The following is a 21,122-nucleotide window of genomic DNA, read 5'->3' on the forward strand; positions in this document are numbered from 1 at the left end:
ACAGCCTGGCTGCTGGATCAGTCCAAAGAATCCTGTCCTCATGGTGGCCAACCAGATACCCCAAAAGGAAAGCCACAAGCAGACCATGTGTGCACTTGTGATCCTCAGCAGCTGGCATTTAGAGGCACCCTGCCTCCAGCAGTGGAGGTAGCGCAAAGCTATGCTCCTCTTCCTTCAATTTCTTTAATTCTTGTATCTGTGGTCAGCCTCAGTTGGAAGACATCTGTTAAACATCTGTTAGCTTGCCCCTTATATAGAGACCCAAAAGATCGTTTTCTGAAACCTTTGTTCACAGAAGCAAGCAGGTGCATCTCAGCAGAAACGGTCCAGTTTCCTTTGGGTGACAATAATAGCTTTGTAACACACAGTGTGGCCCTCTATCCACCAGCTGCAAATAACTATCAGGAAAAGGGAGTTCGATAGAACACTATAAAGTTGTGGTGAGGTTTAATTTTAAATCAAACTGGATTAGAGTTTGTGGGTGTATCTGGCAACCTCTGTCTTACATCACTGATGTTGCCTCATATTATGGATGTATGATCTCTATTGTTTTATTGGGACTGTGGCTGCAGGTTTCTAGCCTTTGGCTAGAACAATAAACTTTGATTGACTGACACAGCCGGGACCTGACATGCTCTCAGGGCAGAAACACAAGAAAGGAGTCACACAAACACACTCACCAGCAACACCACCAATCAGGAAGCAGCCTGCCAAGACCACCCCAGCTTGAGTTTGGGGAGAGAGGAGGAGTTGCCCCTCTGCCCTCTTGGCTGCAAGGCCTCAGCCAGCAGAGCAGTTGGGCAATTTTAGACTTTGGACTTAATTCAATCCCTCAGTTTAATTCTGCCCATCACCCCCTTTAGAGTTGTGTGCTGGCTGTGTATGGGGTAGCGTTGTCCTGCCCATTCTACCAAGTGGGGGCTTCTGCCCCAAAGCTCTGCCTCAAGGGCACCATATAGCTGACCCCTACACCTCCACCCATCAAAGTTCCAACCAAACGGGAGCTGGGGAGTCCAGCAGCACGTAGAGGGCCAAAGGCTCGCCCCACTCCAGTCCTGGTGGAGGTGCCACTAAGTTTGATGGACCAATGTTCTTGACTAGATCAGAGGCAGCATGCATGGACTGCAACTCCCATCAGCCCCAGGCATAATGAGGCAACAGTGAAGGATGATGGAAGTTGTAGGCAAAGGTCTGCTTTGGAGGTTCCCCCTTACCCAGCCTTGCCTACCCAGTGGTTGGCCAGTTGGACATCCCCCTGGGGAAGAGAGGAGAGGGGGGCAGGAAGGCTAGGGGGCACCAGGGCAGAGCAGGGTTCCCTGTGAGAGAGAGAGAGGGAATCTCCAGGGCTGTGGGGGTCACTCTATCTGGGCTGCACTGGCTCATGCTGAGTGTGAGCACTTGTGACAATAGAATATAACTGCTTCTTTCCTACATGCTCAAAATTCCTTGACCTTTTCATGCATGAACAAACCAGCCATCTGTTCTTCAGGTGCTTTCAGTTCTCTGTAATGGATTCCCATCCTTTAGACTACCTATCTGTGAAATGGGTAGATGTCTTCTAGAATGACTGTGCATAAGACTGCACTGGACCTGCAGCTTGACATGCTATTTGCCGCAGGGCTCACCGGCTGCTTGAGACACCTGCACTGGGCTCACTCATAGTTGCTACTCATGAGACAATTGGCATCTGAACTGTGTTGGGAAGATGTGCTTCTTGGCCATTGGAGATTGCACATGTAGCAGCTGTACATTTTGGACAAAGGGAGCGTTTTTTAGCAAACTTCATCCTTGAAGCACCAGCCTCTGCTTCTTGCCTCATGGGCATGGCTGGTTTGCCCTGAGCCACTGGGCTGCTCCCCTGGCAGCATGCTGGCCTCCAGGCTAGAGTTACTTGGCAAGAGCTGGCTGCTCTGGCCATGACTGGCTTCATCTTGGAGGAGGCCTCCTTGATGCTGGACAGGCTTAGGCAATGGACCCAGGAGGGGAGAGGGCTCATGTGCTCGAATCCTGCTTTCAGGTTTCCCACCAGCATCTGGCTGGCTGCTGTGAGTACAGGATACAGGACTACATGAGCCCATTTGGCCTGATCTGGCAGTTTCTTCTTATGTTCCTAGTATTCTTTGATTGACTGAGCCAAGGAGCCAGACCCAGAGGCACTCCAAGAGGCCAGCCTGTTTACCTCCCCTACTTGGGAAGAGGCTTAGTACTGCTCTCTTCTCACTTGGGCCTCCTTGACTCTGCTTCCCACAGGGCAGGAAAGGGTGTCAAGTTTGGCACCCTGGTTGGTTGCAGGCAGGGTTGGGCACCCTTCCATGCAAACTCTGCATTTGCCCAGGATCCCTTTCAACAGCAGCTGTGATCTTCTGGAATTGCCAGCCTCGCCAACTTTCAGACAAGATCTTTTAATTGAGCACAGACTTGATGACTTAACAGACATTAAAGCACAAAGTTTCCTCATAATTACGGCGTGTAAAATCTTCTCATGGGTTGCAAAAGTTGTCTTGTTGGATTTAGGCACCGCCTAGACTGTGGTCCTTTGCAGACCGCAATGTGCTTTTCAGGCAGGCCTGGAGAGACAATACGTGTCTCTCAGCTCCAAGATTAGGCATATTGCATGTTTAGGGGAGGGTGAAAATGGAGTGGCTCTGGCTGCAAAAACGACCCACCCGCCCCCTGTGCCTATACACAATGTGTGGCAATGCACAAGTGGCTCTTCTGACATCTCTCACAGAATTAGAGTGAGAAAACGGAAAGAGAACTTGAGTGGAATCTACACACATACTAAAAAAACACACACTGTGAAAATGCTTTTTAAAAAAACGTTTTGAAAAATACATTGAATTTGCCATAGCTCACTGTCACCATCTAGTGTCACACAACACACTTAAGATGTTTTATTTGCAGCTGTGCAGCTGGAGTCCTAGCTCTTGGCAGGGCCCCTATTGTAACAGCCTGCATACAAACCCCCTGCTTCTGGGCAAACCGAAAACTCAAAAGTGTCTAAATCTGAGGCCCGATTTGAGCTTGAGGACCCTGGCCAAATGGCTATCCTGCCTGCCCCCCCCCCTTGCCCTAATTGGCCCTGACTGTAAAAAGATGCAGCCACTCACCAGTAGCAATGACGGCTAGATTCTGGCATTTCTTCTTACCTTCTACTTACCTGTGGTGCAAATATCTTCTGTACCCAGAGCCTGAAGTTGCATCTGCAGCATGGACAGATCTGCAGGGTCTGTAGGTCCATGTGTGTTTATGGTACAGAAGCAAATACACTAGCTTAGATCCAATGAAGCCATGTTTGTCTCTTGGACAAACGAGGCAAGATTGCAACTTTTTTTATGTGCAGATATTTATAAAGATTCTCTTTAATGTCTTTGTTGTCCCCCACCCTGCCCAGGCTAGAGAGCCAGTGTGGTGTAGTGGTTAAAAGTGGTGGACTCGTAATCTGGTGAACCGGGTTCGCTCCTCCACATGCAGCTGCTGGGTGACCTTGGGCCAGTCACACTTCTCTGAAGTCTCTCAGCCTCACTCACCTCACAGAGTGTTGGTTGTGGGGGAGGAAGGGAAAGGAGATTGTTAGCCACTTTGAGACTCCTTGGGGTAGTGATAAAGTGGGATATCAAATCCAAACTCTTCTTCTTCTTCTTCTTCTTCTTCTTCTTCTCTCTCAAAAAAAAACCCCACCTATGCTGCTTGCTAAGGCTCATGCCCATATGGCAATGCTTTCAAAAGCAGGATGGTTTAAACAGAAATGTTTCAACTGGATTACAGGGGTTGGATGGCCTCCTGTCAGGGATTCTTTAGCTGTGATTCCTGCATTGCAAGGCGTTAGACTAGATGACCCTTGGGGATCCCTTCCAACCCTACAATTCTATGAGTCTATGATCTGGGCTTGGAAAGTTCAGTTTTGGTCCCATTATATAAATGAACCAATTTATTTGGGATTGGTGACTAAAAGTCGCTAATCTGCATTAGAGTCTTCTTGTGGTTCTTACTGTGTTTTATTGCTGCATGGTGATTATATTTAATTTTTGTCATTGCTGACTGTGTGTTCCAGACTGGACGAGAGGTGGGAAGGAAAAGTCACAAACAAGCAGAAATAATCTCAGGAGCTTCATGGGGGTGGGGTATTGACCAGTGAGAACAAACAGGCACCCAAATGCAGAATAGCCAATGGTCAGGGGAGATGGGAATTGTTGTCCACAAACATCTGGAGAGCCCCCACACGATACCCCTTCCTACTCAAAAGGCTCCCCAGACAGAAAGGAACACCTGAAAAAAGGAGAAACTAAATACTTAGTGGGACAGAATGGGACATAGCATCAGTTGGTGAGCAGAGCAGGAAAGAACAGCCCAGGAAACAAGCAAACAAAGCTAACCCATGACTTCTCTTGAACTTAAAACACATGATAAGCTTCTAAGCTTGACCACTCAGACAGCAGTTAAATGAGGTCCAGGCAACTCTTAAACAAACTACAAACATAGGAGATAGCACAGCTGAGCTGCAGAGCAAAGTACACGATGCGTTGTAAAAATATAAATGAAGAGTATCTCAAACAAGAAGACCTTGAAAAAGATGGCCCCCAAAAGCTTCATTTTCCGACTTTGCTAAAGCAGTAGGGGGTTCAGGCACAGAAATCTCCCTTGGAAGTTGACTTGGCCAGCTCCTGGACCTGGAAGAAATGGGCAAGGCCCCCATGCACTGAAGGTAAGTCCTGAGCAGGCTTGGAAGCTGGTGCCCCTGAGCCCTAACATGACTGCGGCCTCCACAATAAAGCATACACCATCTTTCTCCTCTCATGGAGAAGCAAATATCCCAGTGGAGGGGACTTGCAAGATTTATGCACAATAAAACAAAGGAGACAATATTAGCTGAAAAAAGATGCTCACTCAAAGGATTGAATCTACAAACTCTTTATTCCTGAAAAATATTTTTATACCACCCTTCATTAATAATACCATGGTGGTTCAAAACAATGCAATTATATTAAAACTGGTACATTAAAATATATACAGTAATAAAATACATCACAGGCCAGCCAGATGCCACCCAAAAATGCCTTATGGGGTGACTTCAGCAAGCAGGAAAAGCCCATCAATGCTGGTGCCTTATTTCAAAGGAGAGGCCGTTCCAGAAGCTGGGTGCCACAACAGAAAAGTCCCTTATTTGGGTTGTTGCAGGAAGGATCTCAGCACATACCCAAGACAAGCTCATCCAAGGATCCTTGCATTGGGCTAGTACATACAGGAGAAGGCTTTCCTTCAGGTAATCTCACTTTATTTATAGTGTTTTATACATCAAGAAAAAGAAAGATAAGCACAATATTTAAGGAAACAGTTTATCATTATCATCGTCGTTATCCACTTTGCATACAGAATGTCCTAGGCTCAATCTCTGGTGGCATTTCCAGGTAAGGATGGGAGATAACCCTGTCTGAAACCCTGGAGAGCTTCTGCTAGTCCGTGTAGACAGTGCTGAGCTAGATGGAACAATAGTCTGGTTCCGGGAAGGACACTTCCTGTGTCTCTGTTACTTTCCCTTTTCCGTCTTTTGCTTTACAACCGGCCTGGAGAACCTGGAATCTCCCTCCCTCCCTCCCTCCTGCCCTTTCTCCTAGTGAAGGGGTTGCTCTCTTGTGATTTGGAGGTGTTCTCTTCCTTGCATGAACCAATACAGCTCAGGACACATTTTGCTCTTTAACCTTCGTTTTATTTTGCTGGTTTTCTTGGCATACTTCTTAGTGGGTTTGAGCTGGAAGCCAAAGACAGTCAATGTCGCTTTCCTTTCTTCCGCTGCTGGCATTTTGCCGAGGAATATCACTGAAACAGACACCTGTCCTTGTAGGGCATGGGTGGGCAAACTAAGGTCCGTGGGCCAGATCAGGCCCCATTGCCTTCTAGATCCGGCCTGTGGACGCTCCGGGAATCCAGACAGCCGGCATAGCGCGTGTGTGCACATGATGGTTTTTGCGACTCAGCCAGGCTTGGGGGTCAAAAGTGAGGTGAGTGGCTGCTCAAGACAAGCCCCTTCTTCATCTGTCATGCACACGCACCAGTCTTGTCTTCCAGGGTGGGGGTGGGGATTTCCACCATGGAGCTGCCGGCAACTGGCAGTTGCGGCGGCAGGGGCTTGGAGGCGCCTCGGGAGCGACGCCCGCTGGTGTCTGTGGCGACAGTGCTCCCCGCCCAAGGCAGCAGGGAGCACGGGGGCAGCTGCGCTCCAAAGCAGTTCTGCGCTCTGCTGGGGAGGCCGCTCGTTAGCTACACGGTGTGATCCAGGGAAAGGTAAATAGCTGCCGCCGCCTCGTCTTCCCCCACGTGGGGAGAAGAACGTTTTTGCTTGAGCGGCACTGGCCTGACTTAGCGTGGCCAACGGCTATTCCTTCACCCACACATGCACAAACACTCTCCAGGGCTGACAGAAATGGTGCGCTTCCCTCAGCCCCCCACCCTGCCTTACGAGAGAAATAATAGCTGTCAACGTGTAAAACGCAAAGGAAGCAGCGTGGGTGTATGAAGGAACACCCCCCCCAAAAAAAAAAAATCACATTTGGGCAACCTTGGGGTTAGTCCCAATAAGGGTTTTTGCCAAAAATGTGGGTCATAATCAAGGCAACATATAGTCCGGCCCCCTACAAGGTCTGAGGGACAGTGGACCGGCCCCCTGCTGAAAATGTTTGTTGACCCCTGTTGTAGGGGCTTCCCTGGATGAACAAAGGCGCCCCTCCAGGAACCAACCGCCTTATAGGTCTCCATGCGCACCCCGCCATTGTCCACGAGAGGGCGCTGCTCCCTCGCTCCGTGGCGGCGCCACTTGCTTTCACCTTCGGGAATCCCTTCGCTTAATTCCTCATTCTGGAAAATCCTCCCTGCAGGAGCGCCCCCTGGAGGCCATTGATCGAGTTGCATAAGGAAATGGAAGGGAGCGGTCTCTGCCCGCAAGCGGCTTACAGTCATGCTAATATGCAGCAGGGAATGCTATGGGCGGGGGAGGGGAAGGATTTGAACTCGACCCAACCTGGGAGCGGGGAGGAAGCCAAAATCGGGGGGCGGGGCTCCTGCTGCTGTCCTCAATACAGCCCTGGGGCTGCCGCTACTCGCTGGTCCGAGCGGTGGTCAGAAGGGAATCCCGCTCCCCCATGCCAAGAATCAGCCCCGCACCTCTCTCTCTTCCACTTCCCCTGGTAGAGATTAACGCGCGCCTTGCTCGTTTCCTCCACTGATTTGGCCAGGAACCGACAACGGGGGCGCAGGGGGTCTCTATTGCTGTTTCAAAGGGACCTTCTTTTGCAGCATCTTCGGCTGACCGGGGTGAGGATCGTGCTTACCTGGCATAGGGGTAGGAGGCGATTCTGTCCAGGGGGGCTGGGTGACATTTCGGGGTCCCGCCCCCTCCCCAGCCTCCGACCAGCCCGCCACACCCCCGCCTCTGCATTGTGTGGACCCCTCCCCGTATTCAACCCCCCCCATCTCCTCCCTTTCTTGATGTCACCACTTGTTCTGGAAGCACCGCCCCGATCCCTCCCCCCACCCCGACGGCGCCCCGCGATTCCGGCACAGACAGGGAGGGACGCACCACAAAGAAAGGCGACGGCGGGCCACGGCAGAAGAGGCTGGGGCCGGGGAGAAGGGGTCGCGTCTGTGCAGGAGGTGAGAGAGAGAGAGGCGGGCGGGCCGGGGGTGTCTCTGCCTTCAAAGGCTGGCTCTGGGACGGGACTCAGCCCCGAGACCTGTTAGCAGCCAAGACAGACAGTGCCTCTGCCCATGTGCCGAGAGTCTTTTTTTCCCGGCAGAGGCAGGGCAGGCGGAGGGAAGCCCCTCTTCCCTGGCACAATAGCGCGCCAGGAATTTTGCGGGGCCCCCCCAAGAGAAAGCCCCTGCAGTTATCATCGAAATTTAGCGTGGGAGCGGCAGAAGCATTCTATATAGCTAAACGGCTTCCAAGATTTGGGGTGTGTGTATGGCCGTCTGAATGGCTCTTTTCAACATTGGAGGGGTGCAAGTGATGGCCCCTCTGGCGCGCCCCCCCCCCCAAGTTTAGCCTTAGGCTGGGGATGTGACAACCAACAGAGCTTGTACTGGGACTGACCCCTCCTGAACTCGGGTTCAGCCGTGGCCCTTGGCAATCAAAACAACCTGATGCCCACGTGCCCCACCCATCTCAGCAAGGCGCTGGACCAGACCCCGTCACCACACAGCCAGCCCTCAAGGGCCACCCTGAGGCAAGAGAGGAAGGCATCACAAGCGGGGTTCTAATGGCCCCCGCTCACCATATCGCCTGCATTTGCAAAACCCTTCATCTGCTGTTCCCCCACACCAGGCTGTGCTGCCAATCTGGGCACCCATTAACAAATGTTTGTATCTGTCTTGGATAGAGCATGCTTGCCAACTCAGATTTTGCCACAGAAGCTGTGAACAAAAGTGCATTTCGGAAGGACTGTCTGCCACAGGGGGGCGGCGGAGAGAGAAAGAGAAAAGGAGGGAAGGAAAGAGAGAGACTGTACCCCCAGAACCCTAGGAGAGCACCTGCTTTATAGGAACATATTTTTTAATTGCTTTTATATTCAATCTTGTTCTCCAGTGAGTTCAAGGTAGTGTATATGGTTCACTCCTCCTCAATTAATTCTCTCAAACTTGAGGCCCTGTCTGTTGTTGGACTACAACTCCCAATATTCGTAGCTAGAGCACCTGTGGTCAGGGATGATGGAAGTTGTAGTCCAACAACAGATTAGTGTGTCAGACTAGGACCCCGGGAAACCAAGGTTCAAATCCCCATGAAGCTCATTGGGCCAGGTACTGTCTATCAACACATGGTTGTTGTGGATCAGGGATCCACATGCACACCACCTTGAGCTCCTTGGAGGAAAAGCTGGGATAGAAATGCAATAAACAAATACCAATCATCCCCAAAACCTCTTTCCTGTTGCACCAGCTGCCCATGTTGCAGAGAACTTTGCGCTTCCTGTCAGTGGGCCATGACATCTTGAGAGCTTCAGGCTGGGGAAGGCTGAGATTGACCACATCTTTCAACTATTCTGACTTGGTTGAGAATTTTCATATTTAAAACCTTATTTCCTTCTCCCTCTCTCCTAGGTCCATTCTGAAAGCCCCAGCTGACCTCAGCATCGCTGGCCTCCCAGCCAGGTGAAACTAGTTCCTTGCATCTTCACACCCATGCCAGCTGCTCAGAGCTGAAGGAGGTGAGTGTCAGCTCAGCCTGTCAGCTCATGTGCTTCCTTTATGAGATGAAGGATTGACAAATGGGCAAAGAAGTCAAAGCAGCTGCCAGCCAAGAGGGTATTTGGCATCTTCTGGGAAAGGCTGGGCAATCAATGAGGGAACCTGCCTGCAAAAAAGGTCCCCCCGCAATGAATTTGGGGCCTTCCCTGGCCAAGTGCCATTCTGTGAACCCCAACCTACAATAGTGGGATCCACCAGGATTATTGGGGAGGGCTTCCCCTGGTGTCATGTGGTGGGAGGCAGCTCACAGCCACATATCTTTCTTTCTGACAATATCCAGAGCTATTTAAGGGTAGTGTGTGTGTTGGGAGGGGGGAAGGGAGAAGGGATTGGGAGTCATCATGTTTTTAGGGTGGCAGACATTTCCTTCCTTTTCTCCAACCTCCCCACCAAAATGTTTGAGAACAACTCAACTTCCACCAGGGCATCAACGGAAATAAAGGAAGTAGCCTGGAACCACCAGGTCAGAGTATTTTTCCCTTGGCTTTATTGGAAAGCTAGAAGCAGGGAGGAGTGTCTGTGGTGGTGATGATTTATTAATTTATATACCGTGTAGATGCCAAAATGGTTTCTAAGCATTTTACAAAACCAATATGCAGAGTACACAGCGGCATCAAAACACCCTTAATTTGAATTTACAATGAAACAAACAATTTAGAAAGCATGACAATGAAAGACAGTTTGAAAAAAGCAGTGAAAACAATAAAACCACAAGTTCAAGTTCAGGGAAAGGCTTACCAAAGCAGGTGTGTAACCAGGTGGTGGCAGAATGCCAACGGTAATGGGGTGTCTCGAATTTCATCAGAGAAGGCATTCCACAACACTGGTGCCACCAGCAAAAAAATTAAATAAATCCCAACCTCTCTGTTACCACAAGCCGATAATCATGAGATTGTGGGCCCTGCTGTGGTGCTGATGGCCTGGCATTTGCCCATGGGAGCTACCTTACAGAATTGCTGTTTTGTTTTATGTGGCTGAATCTCTCCCTCCACCTGCCTTTGTTTCTGCCACCCTTGGTGCCCTCCAGGAACTGGCAGCAGCCATGACTGCACAACCCTCTGTGGGAATGCTGTGACCTTAGGGGGGCGGATTCTAACATCAGTTGCAGTTGCAAAGAGGAACAGCCTCCCTGGCAGCCTGCTTGCACTCTTTGGAGTCATCAGTGGCCCTTGCTGGGTCTCTCTGCCATGGGAGGAGGGCACAGAGCATCTTGACTTAGGACATGGCTCCTCTGAGCTGCTCCCCACATGCATGCTGACAGTACTGGGCAAGGAAGAGGCAACCCAAGAAGGCACTTGCTCATGTGTGTCCCAGCCAGCCTGGTTGGCAGTGATTGGGGAGAGTTTTTTCTCCCAGGGAGGAGAGGAGGCATCTGAAGGTCTACATTGGGTCATCCGACTGGACCAGTGGCTGGTTCTTGCTTCAGCATTAGCACCCAGCACTGCAGTGGGTCACACCCACCCCATACACATTGAAAGTGCACGGTTTTCCCCAAAGAATCCTGTAGTTATCCTCAGAGAGCTACAATTCTCAGCACCCTTAAACTGTAGGATTCTTTGGGGAGAGTCATGCACTTTCAATGTGGGAGAGTCCCTGAGGGCAGGCAGTGGTGGAGGGGGTGCAGCAGGTCATATGGCACATGGTGGTCTGTCTCGCAATACTTTGCAGGGGCTCAGTCTCCCCCACCCCCAACACAGCACCTGGATCCTATATAGGCAACAGGGCATGGGCTTGCCCTTCCCTTGTCTGAAGGCTGAAAGGGCCAGTGCTGAGCTCCTACCCAGCTTCTACAGGCTGGTCTCCCAGCTACCTGCCCCTGCCTGCAACCAGATCTGGGCCCTGCCCTGAGCTAGGAGATCAAATGACACCATTGATTGTGTGCTTGATCAGCTGGCTTCCAAAAAGATCCCTTCCTCCCAAATCCCAGGGCACGACAATAGACCTGGGCCAAGCAAAGCTGGCTGGCTGCATTTTTCTCAGGCCCAGAGGTCTCCCAGCTAGCTAGCCACCTGGGCAGCCACCTGGAATCTCAGCCTCCAGGCTTCCTTTCCTAATGTCTGGAAGTGGAGGAGAGTCCAAGAGAAGGCTCAGCAGGGGACTAACTGCCTTTTTGATAGGGAAGAAGTGCATGCACACTTTGACATTTGCCCTCCCAGCCAACAGGAGGCTCCCCAAGGTGCTAGTCCACAACAAGCAAGGAGCCCTAGCACGGGGGTGTGGCTGTGAGGTCTGTAGATGGAAGAAAAGGACCCAAGCCCACAAGGGTGCCTCCTTACTCCAGGCATGGGTGGCCAGCTCCCCCCCCCCATTTATCCATTGCCTCTGCCCAGTTGAATTGATGCAGTTGTTTCAGTGGTGGGGTTGTGTAACGATAAACAGTATTAGAAACCCACCTGCCGCTGGAGATGCCTGAGCACCTCTGCAGGCAAAGTGCAGGATTGCAAAGGGAAGGGCAGAAGCGCTGGGATGTTTGGCTTCAAGCCCTCTAGCCCCCTCCTCTCTCCCAGCCACTGGCTGCCCTTGGAGAGCTTTGCTCCTTCCTTCCATCTCTCAGCCCAGGAAAGGGGAGTCCTGGGGTGAAGTTGGCCTCTCTCCCAAGCTGCTTTTGTCCTGGCTGCCAGGGCTTTGCCTCCCTCCTTTTGCAATGGGTGCTGCTGCCACCGCCGTTTGCTTGGGACCAATCCAGAGCCACATCTTGGCCACCCTCCCTCTGGGAAGAGGAAAACAGCCACTGCCTTTCCTCCTCCCCCACTTCCTCCCCCGCCTCTCTCTCTCCCCCACTTCGCTCCACTGGGCCCCTGATCCTCCCCGTGCTGATGCCAATGCTCATTGACCCACCACCTCGACCCTTGCTAGTTCCCGGGGGCCATTCTCTCATGCTCCTCCGTTGCCATGGCAAACCAAGTGGCAGGCATTCATCACGGGTTGCCGTGGTTACTGCTGGACGGATGCAGCGAGCAGGTCCTCGAGGGGGCTCCTGAGCAGAGTCCCACCTGGACCCTCTTCATCCTCCTCTCCCTCCTGACAGCTGTGTTTGGGAGGAAAGAAGCCTGCTCAACTGTCCCAGCGCCCCAAAGAAGGGGAATCAGGGGGAATCCTTTTTGTTTAGGGCCAAGCCTATGCATTGAAACCCTCCCCCATCTCCTCGAGTGCTTGCTCCTCTTGCTGCACAGTTTGTTTTCCTAAAGTGAGGGGAGAGGTGATGGTTCTGTATACTCCCTTTTTGTGCAAAGACAGGGTGTGGATGGGCCCCTGCCAGGGCTCCCAGTGTCATAATTTCCCTGGAAGAGTTGAGAGAGCAAATATCTGCACTGAGTTCAAGGCAAGATTGGGAGATCTTCCTTTCTGAAAGTCACGTGGCGGTTCCTGCCATGATGCTCAGGAACTGCATTATATGTGAACTGGAAGGCCACAGGAGCCATGTTCTCTGCCACAAGCATGTCTCCCTCTCTGCTTCTCCCTTTAAGATGCAAAGGCTGAGTGCTGGGCATGAGCAAATGATTCCTTCGCCACCATCCTTGGCAGAGCTGCCACTACCCACTGGAAGGGGTGGGGGACTTAAATGCAGGCAATGCCAAAAGATTTCTCCTTCAGACAGGGCTTCCCAGAGCTCAGGGCGCTTCTTAATTCTTAGAACCACCCCACAAGGGTGCTATGGTTGCTGGAAGTGGAAGGGAAGCAGAAAGAGAGGGGGGGGATAGAGTTCTGTGCATAGGTGACTTGGGGATTCTCATTTCCTGAAGTACAGCCTCTATTTGTTCAAAGTGATGGTATCCCACCCTTTGCTTCAGCTCTAAAACCTCTCAGGGCAACTGACTTGTGAAATGAAAGCTAATGGAGTACGGTAATTTTTTTGCTATGGTTGGGGATACACACATCTCAGGCCTGCTGGGTCAGCATCTGGAGCCTTGCAGGGTCTGCCATGACCAGTTGGCTTTGCATTTTGCTAATGAAATTGCTCATACTTGTTCCAAGGTGCTCTGGGTGGGACTGTCTTTGAAGGTGGTTTTGAACCTGTAATGGTTATAGAAAGTGGCAGCTGAGGTTATATCACACCTATACTGTACTGGTTAAAGTGACTGCCTGTTCATTCCTGTGCCCAGTTCAAGGTGCTGGTTTTGGTCTTCAAGGTCTTAAACCGTTTAGGACCAGGTTACCTGTAGGGCTGTTTGCCCACCTGAACGTTGAGATCAGTGCCTGAAGTCCTGAGGTCTGGCCTGCCAGTAGGAGAGGTTAGATTGGTGGGCAGCAGGGACAGGGCCTTTTGAGTGGAGATCCCTCATCTCTGGAAGCCTCTCTCCAGGGAGAGATGTACATCTTGGACACTGATAGCCTTTAAGGAAGCTCTGAAGATGTTTCTGTTCCAGCCTGTGTTTGATTATTTCATATGCTGTGCTTGAATTTCTTTTAAAATTAGTGGTTCTATTGAAATTGCTGCTGTCTTTATGAGCTTAAAACAGCATGTGAACAACTTTTAGAAGGTGGGTTATAAATATTTGAATAAATAAAAACTCAAAATACAACACAACAATACAACACATACCATCTTTAGGCATTACTGCCCTGAAGAAGAAGCACACACATAATGGAACAGCACTGCCAAATCATTGCTCAGCTCCTTCTAGCTTCTCCCTCGTTTGACTGCTATGCCTGAAGCAAGGAGCTTCCTGTGCTCATGGAGGCTCCCCACATATGCTCCCCCAGTGCAGGAGGCTTCCTGCATCAGAAGGAAGGGACTAAATACAGTGGTACCTCTGGTTACGTTCATTCGTTCCGGAGGTCCGTTCTTAACCTGAAACAATTCTTAATCTGAAGCACCACTTTAGCTAATGGGGCCTCCCACTGCTGCCGCGCTGCTGGAGCACGATTTCTGTTCTAATCCTGAAGCAAAGTTCTTAACCCGAGGTACTATTTCTGGGTTAGTGGAGTCTGTAACCTGAAGTGTCTGTAACCTGAAGCATATGTAACCCGAGGTACCACTGTAGTGCCTGAAGAGGACTTCAGTTAAAACCAGCTCCAAAATATGTTGGGTGAGCAATAAGAGCATCTTTGCCTGCCACCCAAAGGACATCAGCACTAGATGAGAGTCTTGGTTGCAGATGCTGAGGTGGGCACTGCGCTGGGTCCTCTCTCTCTCTCCACAATTCCCACCCACCGGACTTCAGAGGGCTTCTACTGGACGGCTCAGGTGACAATCATAAAGTCCAGGTGAGCTTATCTGTGAGGAGGAGGAAAGATCCACAGCTGTGCTTGCCTGATATTGCAAAGCTGCTATTACATAAAAGCCCCCAGGGTGGCTTCCAACAGTATAATTGAAAACAGACACACGTAGCAATAAATATAAAACCAGCAGTAATAAAAAATAAAGCAGCAAAACAAAACAAAAACCCATAGCCAGTTTACAGCTTAAAGCTGTAAGGAAATGCAGAAGTCCTTTGCCTGGCACTGAGATGACATCAGGCCTTTAATGGGCAGCACTTTGAATTGTGCCCAGAAATGGATGGGCAGCAGCCTGGTGGCCACGGGTCCTCTCTAGAGCCAGTCCCAGCCCAACAGCTGCATTTTGTCCTGACATTTCTGGGGAACCTTCCAAGGCAGGCAAGCAGGCCCATGTGCACCGCAGATTGCAGCTGTGGTTTAAGCTAGGAAGCTTCAGCTCTCTAATTATTCTTGATGGAGGGGTTGAGTTCTAGTCTGAAGAACATCCGAAGAGCCTGCCTCCAGCAGCAGCTGGGTCACACCACAGGTTCACCTAGTTCTCTGTCTTGTTCCAAACCAATGCGGAACTCATAAGCAAGCAGGCCCTGAGCCCTCCTTTGCACTGGGCAGCACATTCCGTTTGGAAGCAGAGCAGAGCTGCACACTGGCATCTTAAAGCTTATGTGATGCAGGATTAGGCTTCCCAGGTCACCTTCTGAAAGGCAGAGGGATCGGCCTAAAAGTGCACCCAGGGCAGAGGCAGAAGAACCTTCAGAAACCATCTAGTCAATAGCATATTACAGAAGAAGAAAAAACTGGCACACAATTAAAGCATTAAGAATTAAAAATAAACATGTCCAAACAAGCTGACCAGGAAACTCAGCTCAGTACAGGGGTTGCCATTTGCAAGTCAAGGCCCATAGAACTTTCTATTGTTTGTTACAGCTTTTGTACAGCCATAGACAAGGAATTAATCCATTTATTCTTAGGTGAAACACTTTATATACAAAAAAACTCTAAAATATTAAACCAGACAATTCAGCAACAGACAGAAGACAGGAAACGCATTCAGCTAATATTATAGTCGCCATTTTAATTTATTGTCTGTTGTTTGTTTAACAAATATAGATATATAGGATGCTCAATCAAGTGGTCCCCCACCTCTGCCCCGCCCCAAACCATGGGTCTTGGCATCAGGATCAGCATGGGAGAGTTCCTCAATAAATAGTTACTGTGGAAACTGGAGGGGCAAGAAAGACTAGTGGGCATCAATGGAGCTGAATGTTGGGAGACTGAAGACAGATAAGAAAAAGCACTTCTTCACGCAGTGCTTAGTCAAACTACAGAAATTGCTCCCACAGGAGGCAGTGATGGCCACCAACCCAGACTGCGGTTAAAGAGGGTTTACTATTTTGGGAGAGGGGAGACTGCAGCACTGGGGAGCGGGCAGGCTGGCGAGGCCCCCTAGACTTAGAGGCCTGCCCTCGCATGAAGTCTTGGGTTTGCAATTTTGGGAGAGAGGAGACTGAGGCACTGGGGAGAGGGCAGGCTGGTGAGGCCCCCTAAGTAGGCTTCAGCCTATACATAAATCTGGCACTGCCACTGGGACATGATAATCTTCAAGGCTCCACCCTCCAAGGCAGATGCAGTCTGTGTTAAGAGATTCAGCTCATTCCGGATAAGATTTTACATAAACAAAATTAAGGAAAGGGGTGTGATCCCTGCTTGGGAGTGTTGTAATGATGGTGTTGATATTTCATGTTTTACTTCCACCCTGCTGGTGGAGAGAGAGGTGTTCAGTGGTCCCTGACCCAGGCAGCTGTTAGGGTGGACTCTCAGCCATTCACTGCTGATGCACCAGAGGGAGTTGCAACCCAGGAGGAGAAGGAGGTCAGACTGGGCAGAGCCAGGTGCTCAGGGCAGGCTCAGAGCAGCGGGCCAGTTGCCAGGGGAACAGGCAGGATCCTGTTGCAGGCCTGCCTCTCTGAGGCTGCCCTGCTGGTTGGCCCCACAGCCTCTGTGTCTCTCCCTCTCTGTTTGCCAGCCCTGCCTGGGCGCTCTGCCAGGGCGGGGTGGGCACGGTGCCCAGGAGAGCATGGAGATTAGCCCAGAGTTCAACAATGCCCACAGGGCAGAGGAGCTGCCAGGGAGGTCTGGCCCAGTGCAGGGGGCATGCGGACACTTCCACCCCTTGCTTCTCCCCAGTGGGGTGTTCTTGAGATGCCCCCATTCAGCTTAGCTCCTGGGAGAAGCAGGCATGGAGCCCAAGGAAGAGTTGGAAGGAGAGGGGGGTGGAGGTGGGGCTGTCTTTGTCATAGTGCCCCGGAGGGAGGGAGGTTGCCTTGGGCCCAAGAGGCTCTTTTGTTTTGGGTTGCAGTTTTGGGGTTGGCGGGGGGGGGCACCCATGGGTGCTAAAGCTGTCGCGTGCTTTGGTTCGACGGCACCGCCATGCGAAGCCCCAACGAGGGTAGCTGCCTAGCTCGGGATTGGGGCTTCAGTTTTGGAGGGCGGGAGAGAGGAGGAGAAGGAGGAACCGCATGGGGGTGGTGCGGTTCTGGGAGAGATTAGCAAAGGGACGTTCAGGGCTGCTTTCAACGGCCGGGGAAAGATGTTCGGGCGGGGCCGGCCCTCGGAGCTTCACCCACATCTCCTCCTCCTCCCTCTCCCTCTCCCTCTCCCTCTCTCTCAGGTCCGGACCTGTCTCTTCCCGAGGGAGGGGGCGGAGGCGCGGCCACTCCCGCCCCGACGGGGGAGGAGGAACCAGAAAGAGCAGCAGTCCGAGCAGCTCCGAAGTTTTGCAACTTGATCCGCCTGCCTGCCTGGTCGAGCGAGCAAAGCCTCCGACGCTCCGCAGCCCGCCGCTGCTGCTGCCCAGGCCCCGCTCCCCTCGGACCCACTGCGCCATGGGGCTCCGGAAGTCGGCGCTGCTGCTGTTGGGAGCGCTCCTGGCTGCCGCTGCCGAAGAGGAGCCGGTGCCGCGCCTGAGTCTGCCCCTCGGTAAGCCTGAGAGGTCGGGGGCGGCCCAGCCACAGCGGAGGCCCCGTCGAGGGATGCTCCTGGCCGGGGAAACGGCGGGGGACCGGACCGACGCTGCTGTCTCGGCCTGCCCCTTCGGGGTCTGGTTGGTGGGGGGCGCTGATATTTCACGCTGCGGGTGGGGAGAAGGAGATCTCCGCAGGCTGATGGGGTGTTTTAGTATCTTACGGGAGCTCGAGGGCGCGGAGCCCAGGGTCTTTTCCTTCTCCTCTTTGTAAAGCACCTCTAATACTGACACACACACCCCGAGAGGCTCCGTGAAGAGGTTTCCCCTTTGAGCTTCTTCCTCGATGCCGCGAGGACTGCCATGGCACTTTTGGTCTCCCCATTGGTGTCAGAAGCCTTGAAAGGGGGCCACCAAGACCATCCAGCCTTTCTCAACCTTGGGTACCCAGATGTTTTTGGCCTACAACTCCCATCATCCCTGACCACTGGTCCTGTGAGCTAGGTATCATGGGAGTTGTAGGCTAAAAACATCTGGGGACCCAAGGTTGAGAACCCAACTTCTCACCTTAGGAAAGGGTTCCTTGACTGGAGAGCAGTGCCGCTCCATGAAATCAGGAGCTGGGCCTGATTTGGCCCATGGCCGGACTGGGTGACCAGCATCCATATGAAAGCTACACATGTCTTGCACCCTGGTGGGTGGGTGGCATCAATAGCATCCTGGCCAGGGCTTTGTTTTCCAGCCCATCTAGTGCCAACCCCCTTTGATCCATTGGGGGCTTTGGCCAGGGGCTCCTGAGCATGTCCCCAGGGAAACTGTGGCTTCAGACAGCTGATGTCTGTGTGGATGGGGTCTTTTGGAGCTGAAGGGGAGTCCAGCTGACCCTGCAGCAGTCCTGGGCTGAGCCTGAGAAGGGGGCTCCCTGTCCCCTGGGCACTGCCATTCATTGCCAGAGCAAGAGTAGCTGCCAGCCTCTCACATTCCAGGGGGTCCTACAGTGACTGCCCCAACATCTCTTGCTCCATAGGGCCTGGGCAGTGAAGGACCTTCCTCCCCTGGGAGGTCACTGCAACCACTTCTGTGGTCAGTCAAGGCCTCTGCTGCTACCCCACATCCACAGCAGTCCCCTGCAGTCCCCACTCTCCCTGTGCTGTGTTTTTGTTGCTCCCCAGACCAGCAGGGGGCAGGAGGAAGAGAAGGAGGGACCTAAGCACCCTCCCTCTCTCAGGTTTGTCTGAAGGTGGCGGGACCTGCCCCAACAAGCTTTTCTGGCAACTGCATTTTGCTTCAGTGGAGCTGATGAAATAGAGGCTGGGTAGCTACTGGGGACCTCCAGAGATCCGGGGAAGGATTGGGGCCTTCTCCTGTGCATGTGCCAGCCAGGTGCCAGCTGCAGTGGGTGACCCGAATGGTCCCAACAGACTCACCTGTGGTCTCCCTGAAATACTTTCTTTTGTGAAAACCATTAATTATCATATGGGGAGATGGTTTATGGAGGGGATTAGTAGCAAATAACTGCTTAGAAAAATTGTGTATAAGACAGAACACCCATCTAGTGGGCAGACTTTGGGGTGGCTGCTATTTCCTCCGGCCTTGGTTGGGTGTGTGCGTGCACAAGGCAACAAAGTGCTGTCTCAGCTTGCAGCTTGCTTCTTCCAACACAAGGCCAGGTGTGCAGGTTGAGTGGGTTTGAGGAAGAGGCACCTGCCCCTCCGACAGCTGCCACATCAAGTGACAACTTGCCCATAGGAAGCGCTCATCACAGGACACAGCCCTATATGACCTCAAAAACAATCCCTTCTGATAAGGATGCTTCACAGGGCTTTGTTCAGGAATAAGCCACTGGGAAATGAGATGGGCTCACCTGGGTGCCTCTACCTGGAAACGCCTCTTGCTGACCAGGTAGAGGTTGGAGTTTAGAAGACTCTGCTCCCTCTTGCTGTTACTCCTCTCACAGGAGCCAGTTGGCCACTCCAGCAGTAAGGAAGACCTGTCATGTCCTGGAGGACCCAAGCTGGAAGCATCTGCAGTCAGTTCAGACAAGCTGTTGCATCTCCTTCCCTCCCTTCCCACAGCTTGCAAGGGAAAGAGGGGGCAGTTTTTTTCTAGCGAAGCTTCACAGTTTGAGGTTCAGGGCAGGTGCATAGTTAAACTGTGGAACTCACTCCCACAGGAGGCAGTGATGGCCAACAACTTTTTCAGTTTACCAGTATACCTGAAGGAGCGTCTCCACCCCCATCGTTCTGCCCGGACGCTGAGGTCCAGCGCCGAGGGCCTTCTGGCGGTTCCCTCATTACGAGAAGCAAAGCTACAGGGAACCAGGCAGAGGGCCTTCTCGGTAGTGGCACCCGCCTTGTGGAACGCCCTCCCATCAGATGTCAAAGCGATAAATAACTACCTGACATTCAGAAGACATCTTAAGGCAGCCCTGTTCAGGGAAGTTTTTAATCTGTGATATTTTAGTGTATTTCTGGTTTTTATGGAAGCCGCCCAGAGTGGCTGGGGAAACCCAGCCAGATGGGCGGGGTACAAATAATAAATTATTATTATTATTATTATTATTATTATTATTATTATTATTATTATAGTTTTTAATGGAGGTGGCTTGTCAATGGCTACTAGCCATGATAGCTGTGCTCTGCCACCACAGTTAGAGACAGCAATACTTCTGAATGCCAGTTTCTGGAAACTGCAGGCGAGGGAGGGGGTTCTCTTGTGCTCAAATCCTGCTGGTTCCCAAATCCCACAGGGACCTGGTTGGTCACTGTGAGAAGAGGATGCTGGACTAGATGGGCCATTGGCCTGATTTTACATTCTTATGGAGACTTTAAGAGATGATTAGACAAATTCATGGAGGAGGATATCAAATTCATGGTGCCAGTGGCTACCAGCCACAATGGCTATGCTTTCCCTCCGCTGTTGGCAACAGAATGTTGCTAAATGCTAGGTTGGGGAGAGTTGCTACCATTGCGCTCAGGTCTGGTTGGGGCGTCTGGTTGGCCATTGGGGGAACTGGATGCTGAGCTACATGGACCCCCTTTGGCCTGATCCAGCAGCCACATTCTTCTTAGGACTTTGTATTCAGTGTCTATGGAGATGTTGAACCCTACAGCACCATGTCCTGAATTCCTCTTGCTTGATCATAGGTGTGTGTCCCTAAAGGACTGTGCATCACAGCCGGTCCTTTTCATGGACACTGTTGTCTTTTGGTTGTGCCTTTGGACTCTCTTTTGCTGGTGTAGTAACTTGGCAGCCCAGTTCTTCCCCTCATATTCACTCATTTCCTAGAGAGCTGCTGCAGCAACAGAGTTGTGTGTAATACTTTGGAGTCCAGACCAGGAAATTCCTGGATTGGATAGACTGGTGGGAGTGGCCCTCTGCCAGCCTCTGCCCCTTCTGGGTCACAAGCGAGGGCGAGAGACTGCCCAACCCTGTGACGAGGTATGGAGTCACAGATGTGTGCTCTGCTGGTGCCCACGGATCACCATCCTGCGGAAGCTGGCTCATCCAGACTGGCAGGTAGGTGCCTGTTCCCCAGCAAGAGGCAAGCCTCCCGTTCCCTGCTCAGCTGTTTCCCTCTTGCCTTTCCCATAGTTGGACTATCCGTCCTCTGCTGGTGAATGTGAGTTGGGGCTTTTCTAAGGGATATTCAGAATTGTGCAAGTGCTACGTGATTGTAGTTTGCAACACACACCTCTGCATTTTC

At 51.7% G+C, this 21,122-nt stretch overlaps 1 protein-coding gene across 5 annotated transcripts in view; it reads left to right on the plus strand.

Moving 5' to 3' along the window:
- Nucleotides 1–7,527: 7,527 nt before the first annotated feature.
- SEMA4B (semaphorin 4B) overlaps nucleotides 7,528–21,122 on the plus strand; it is a 35,331-nt gene continuing 21,736 nt past the window's right edge. Inside the window, exons 1-3 of one of the 5 annotated variants that reach the window (XM_081840594.1) lie at nucleotides 7,528–7,647; nucleotides 9,091–9,197; nucleotides 17,126–17,433. In XM_081840594.1, the coding sequence (XP_081696720.1) occupies nucleotides 17,340–17,433 (94 nt within the window). In that variant the 5' untranslated portion in view covers nucleotides 7,528–7,647; nucleotides 9,091–9,197; nucleotides 17,126–17,339. Of the gene's footprint in view, nucleotides 7,648–9,090; nucleotides 9,198–16,516; nucleotides 16,588–16,779; nucleotides 16,904–16,958; nucleotides 17,434–20,844; nucleotides 20,936–21,122 lie in introns of those variants that run through there. The other 4 variants (XM_081840593.1, XM_081840596.1, XM_081840592.1 and 1 more) reach the window with 4 other exon arrangements.

The sequence above is a fragment of the Podarcis erhardii genome, assembly GCF_964252035.2.
Source record: "Podarcis erhardii genome assembly, chromosome: 14".
Lineage (NCBI taxonomy): Eukaryota > Metazoa > Chordata > Lepidosauria > Squamata > Lacertidae > Podarcis > Podarcis erhardii.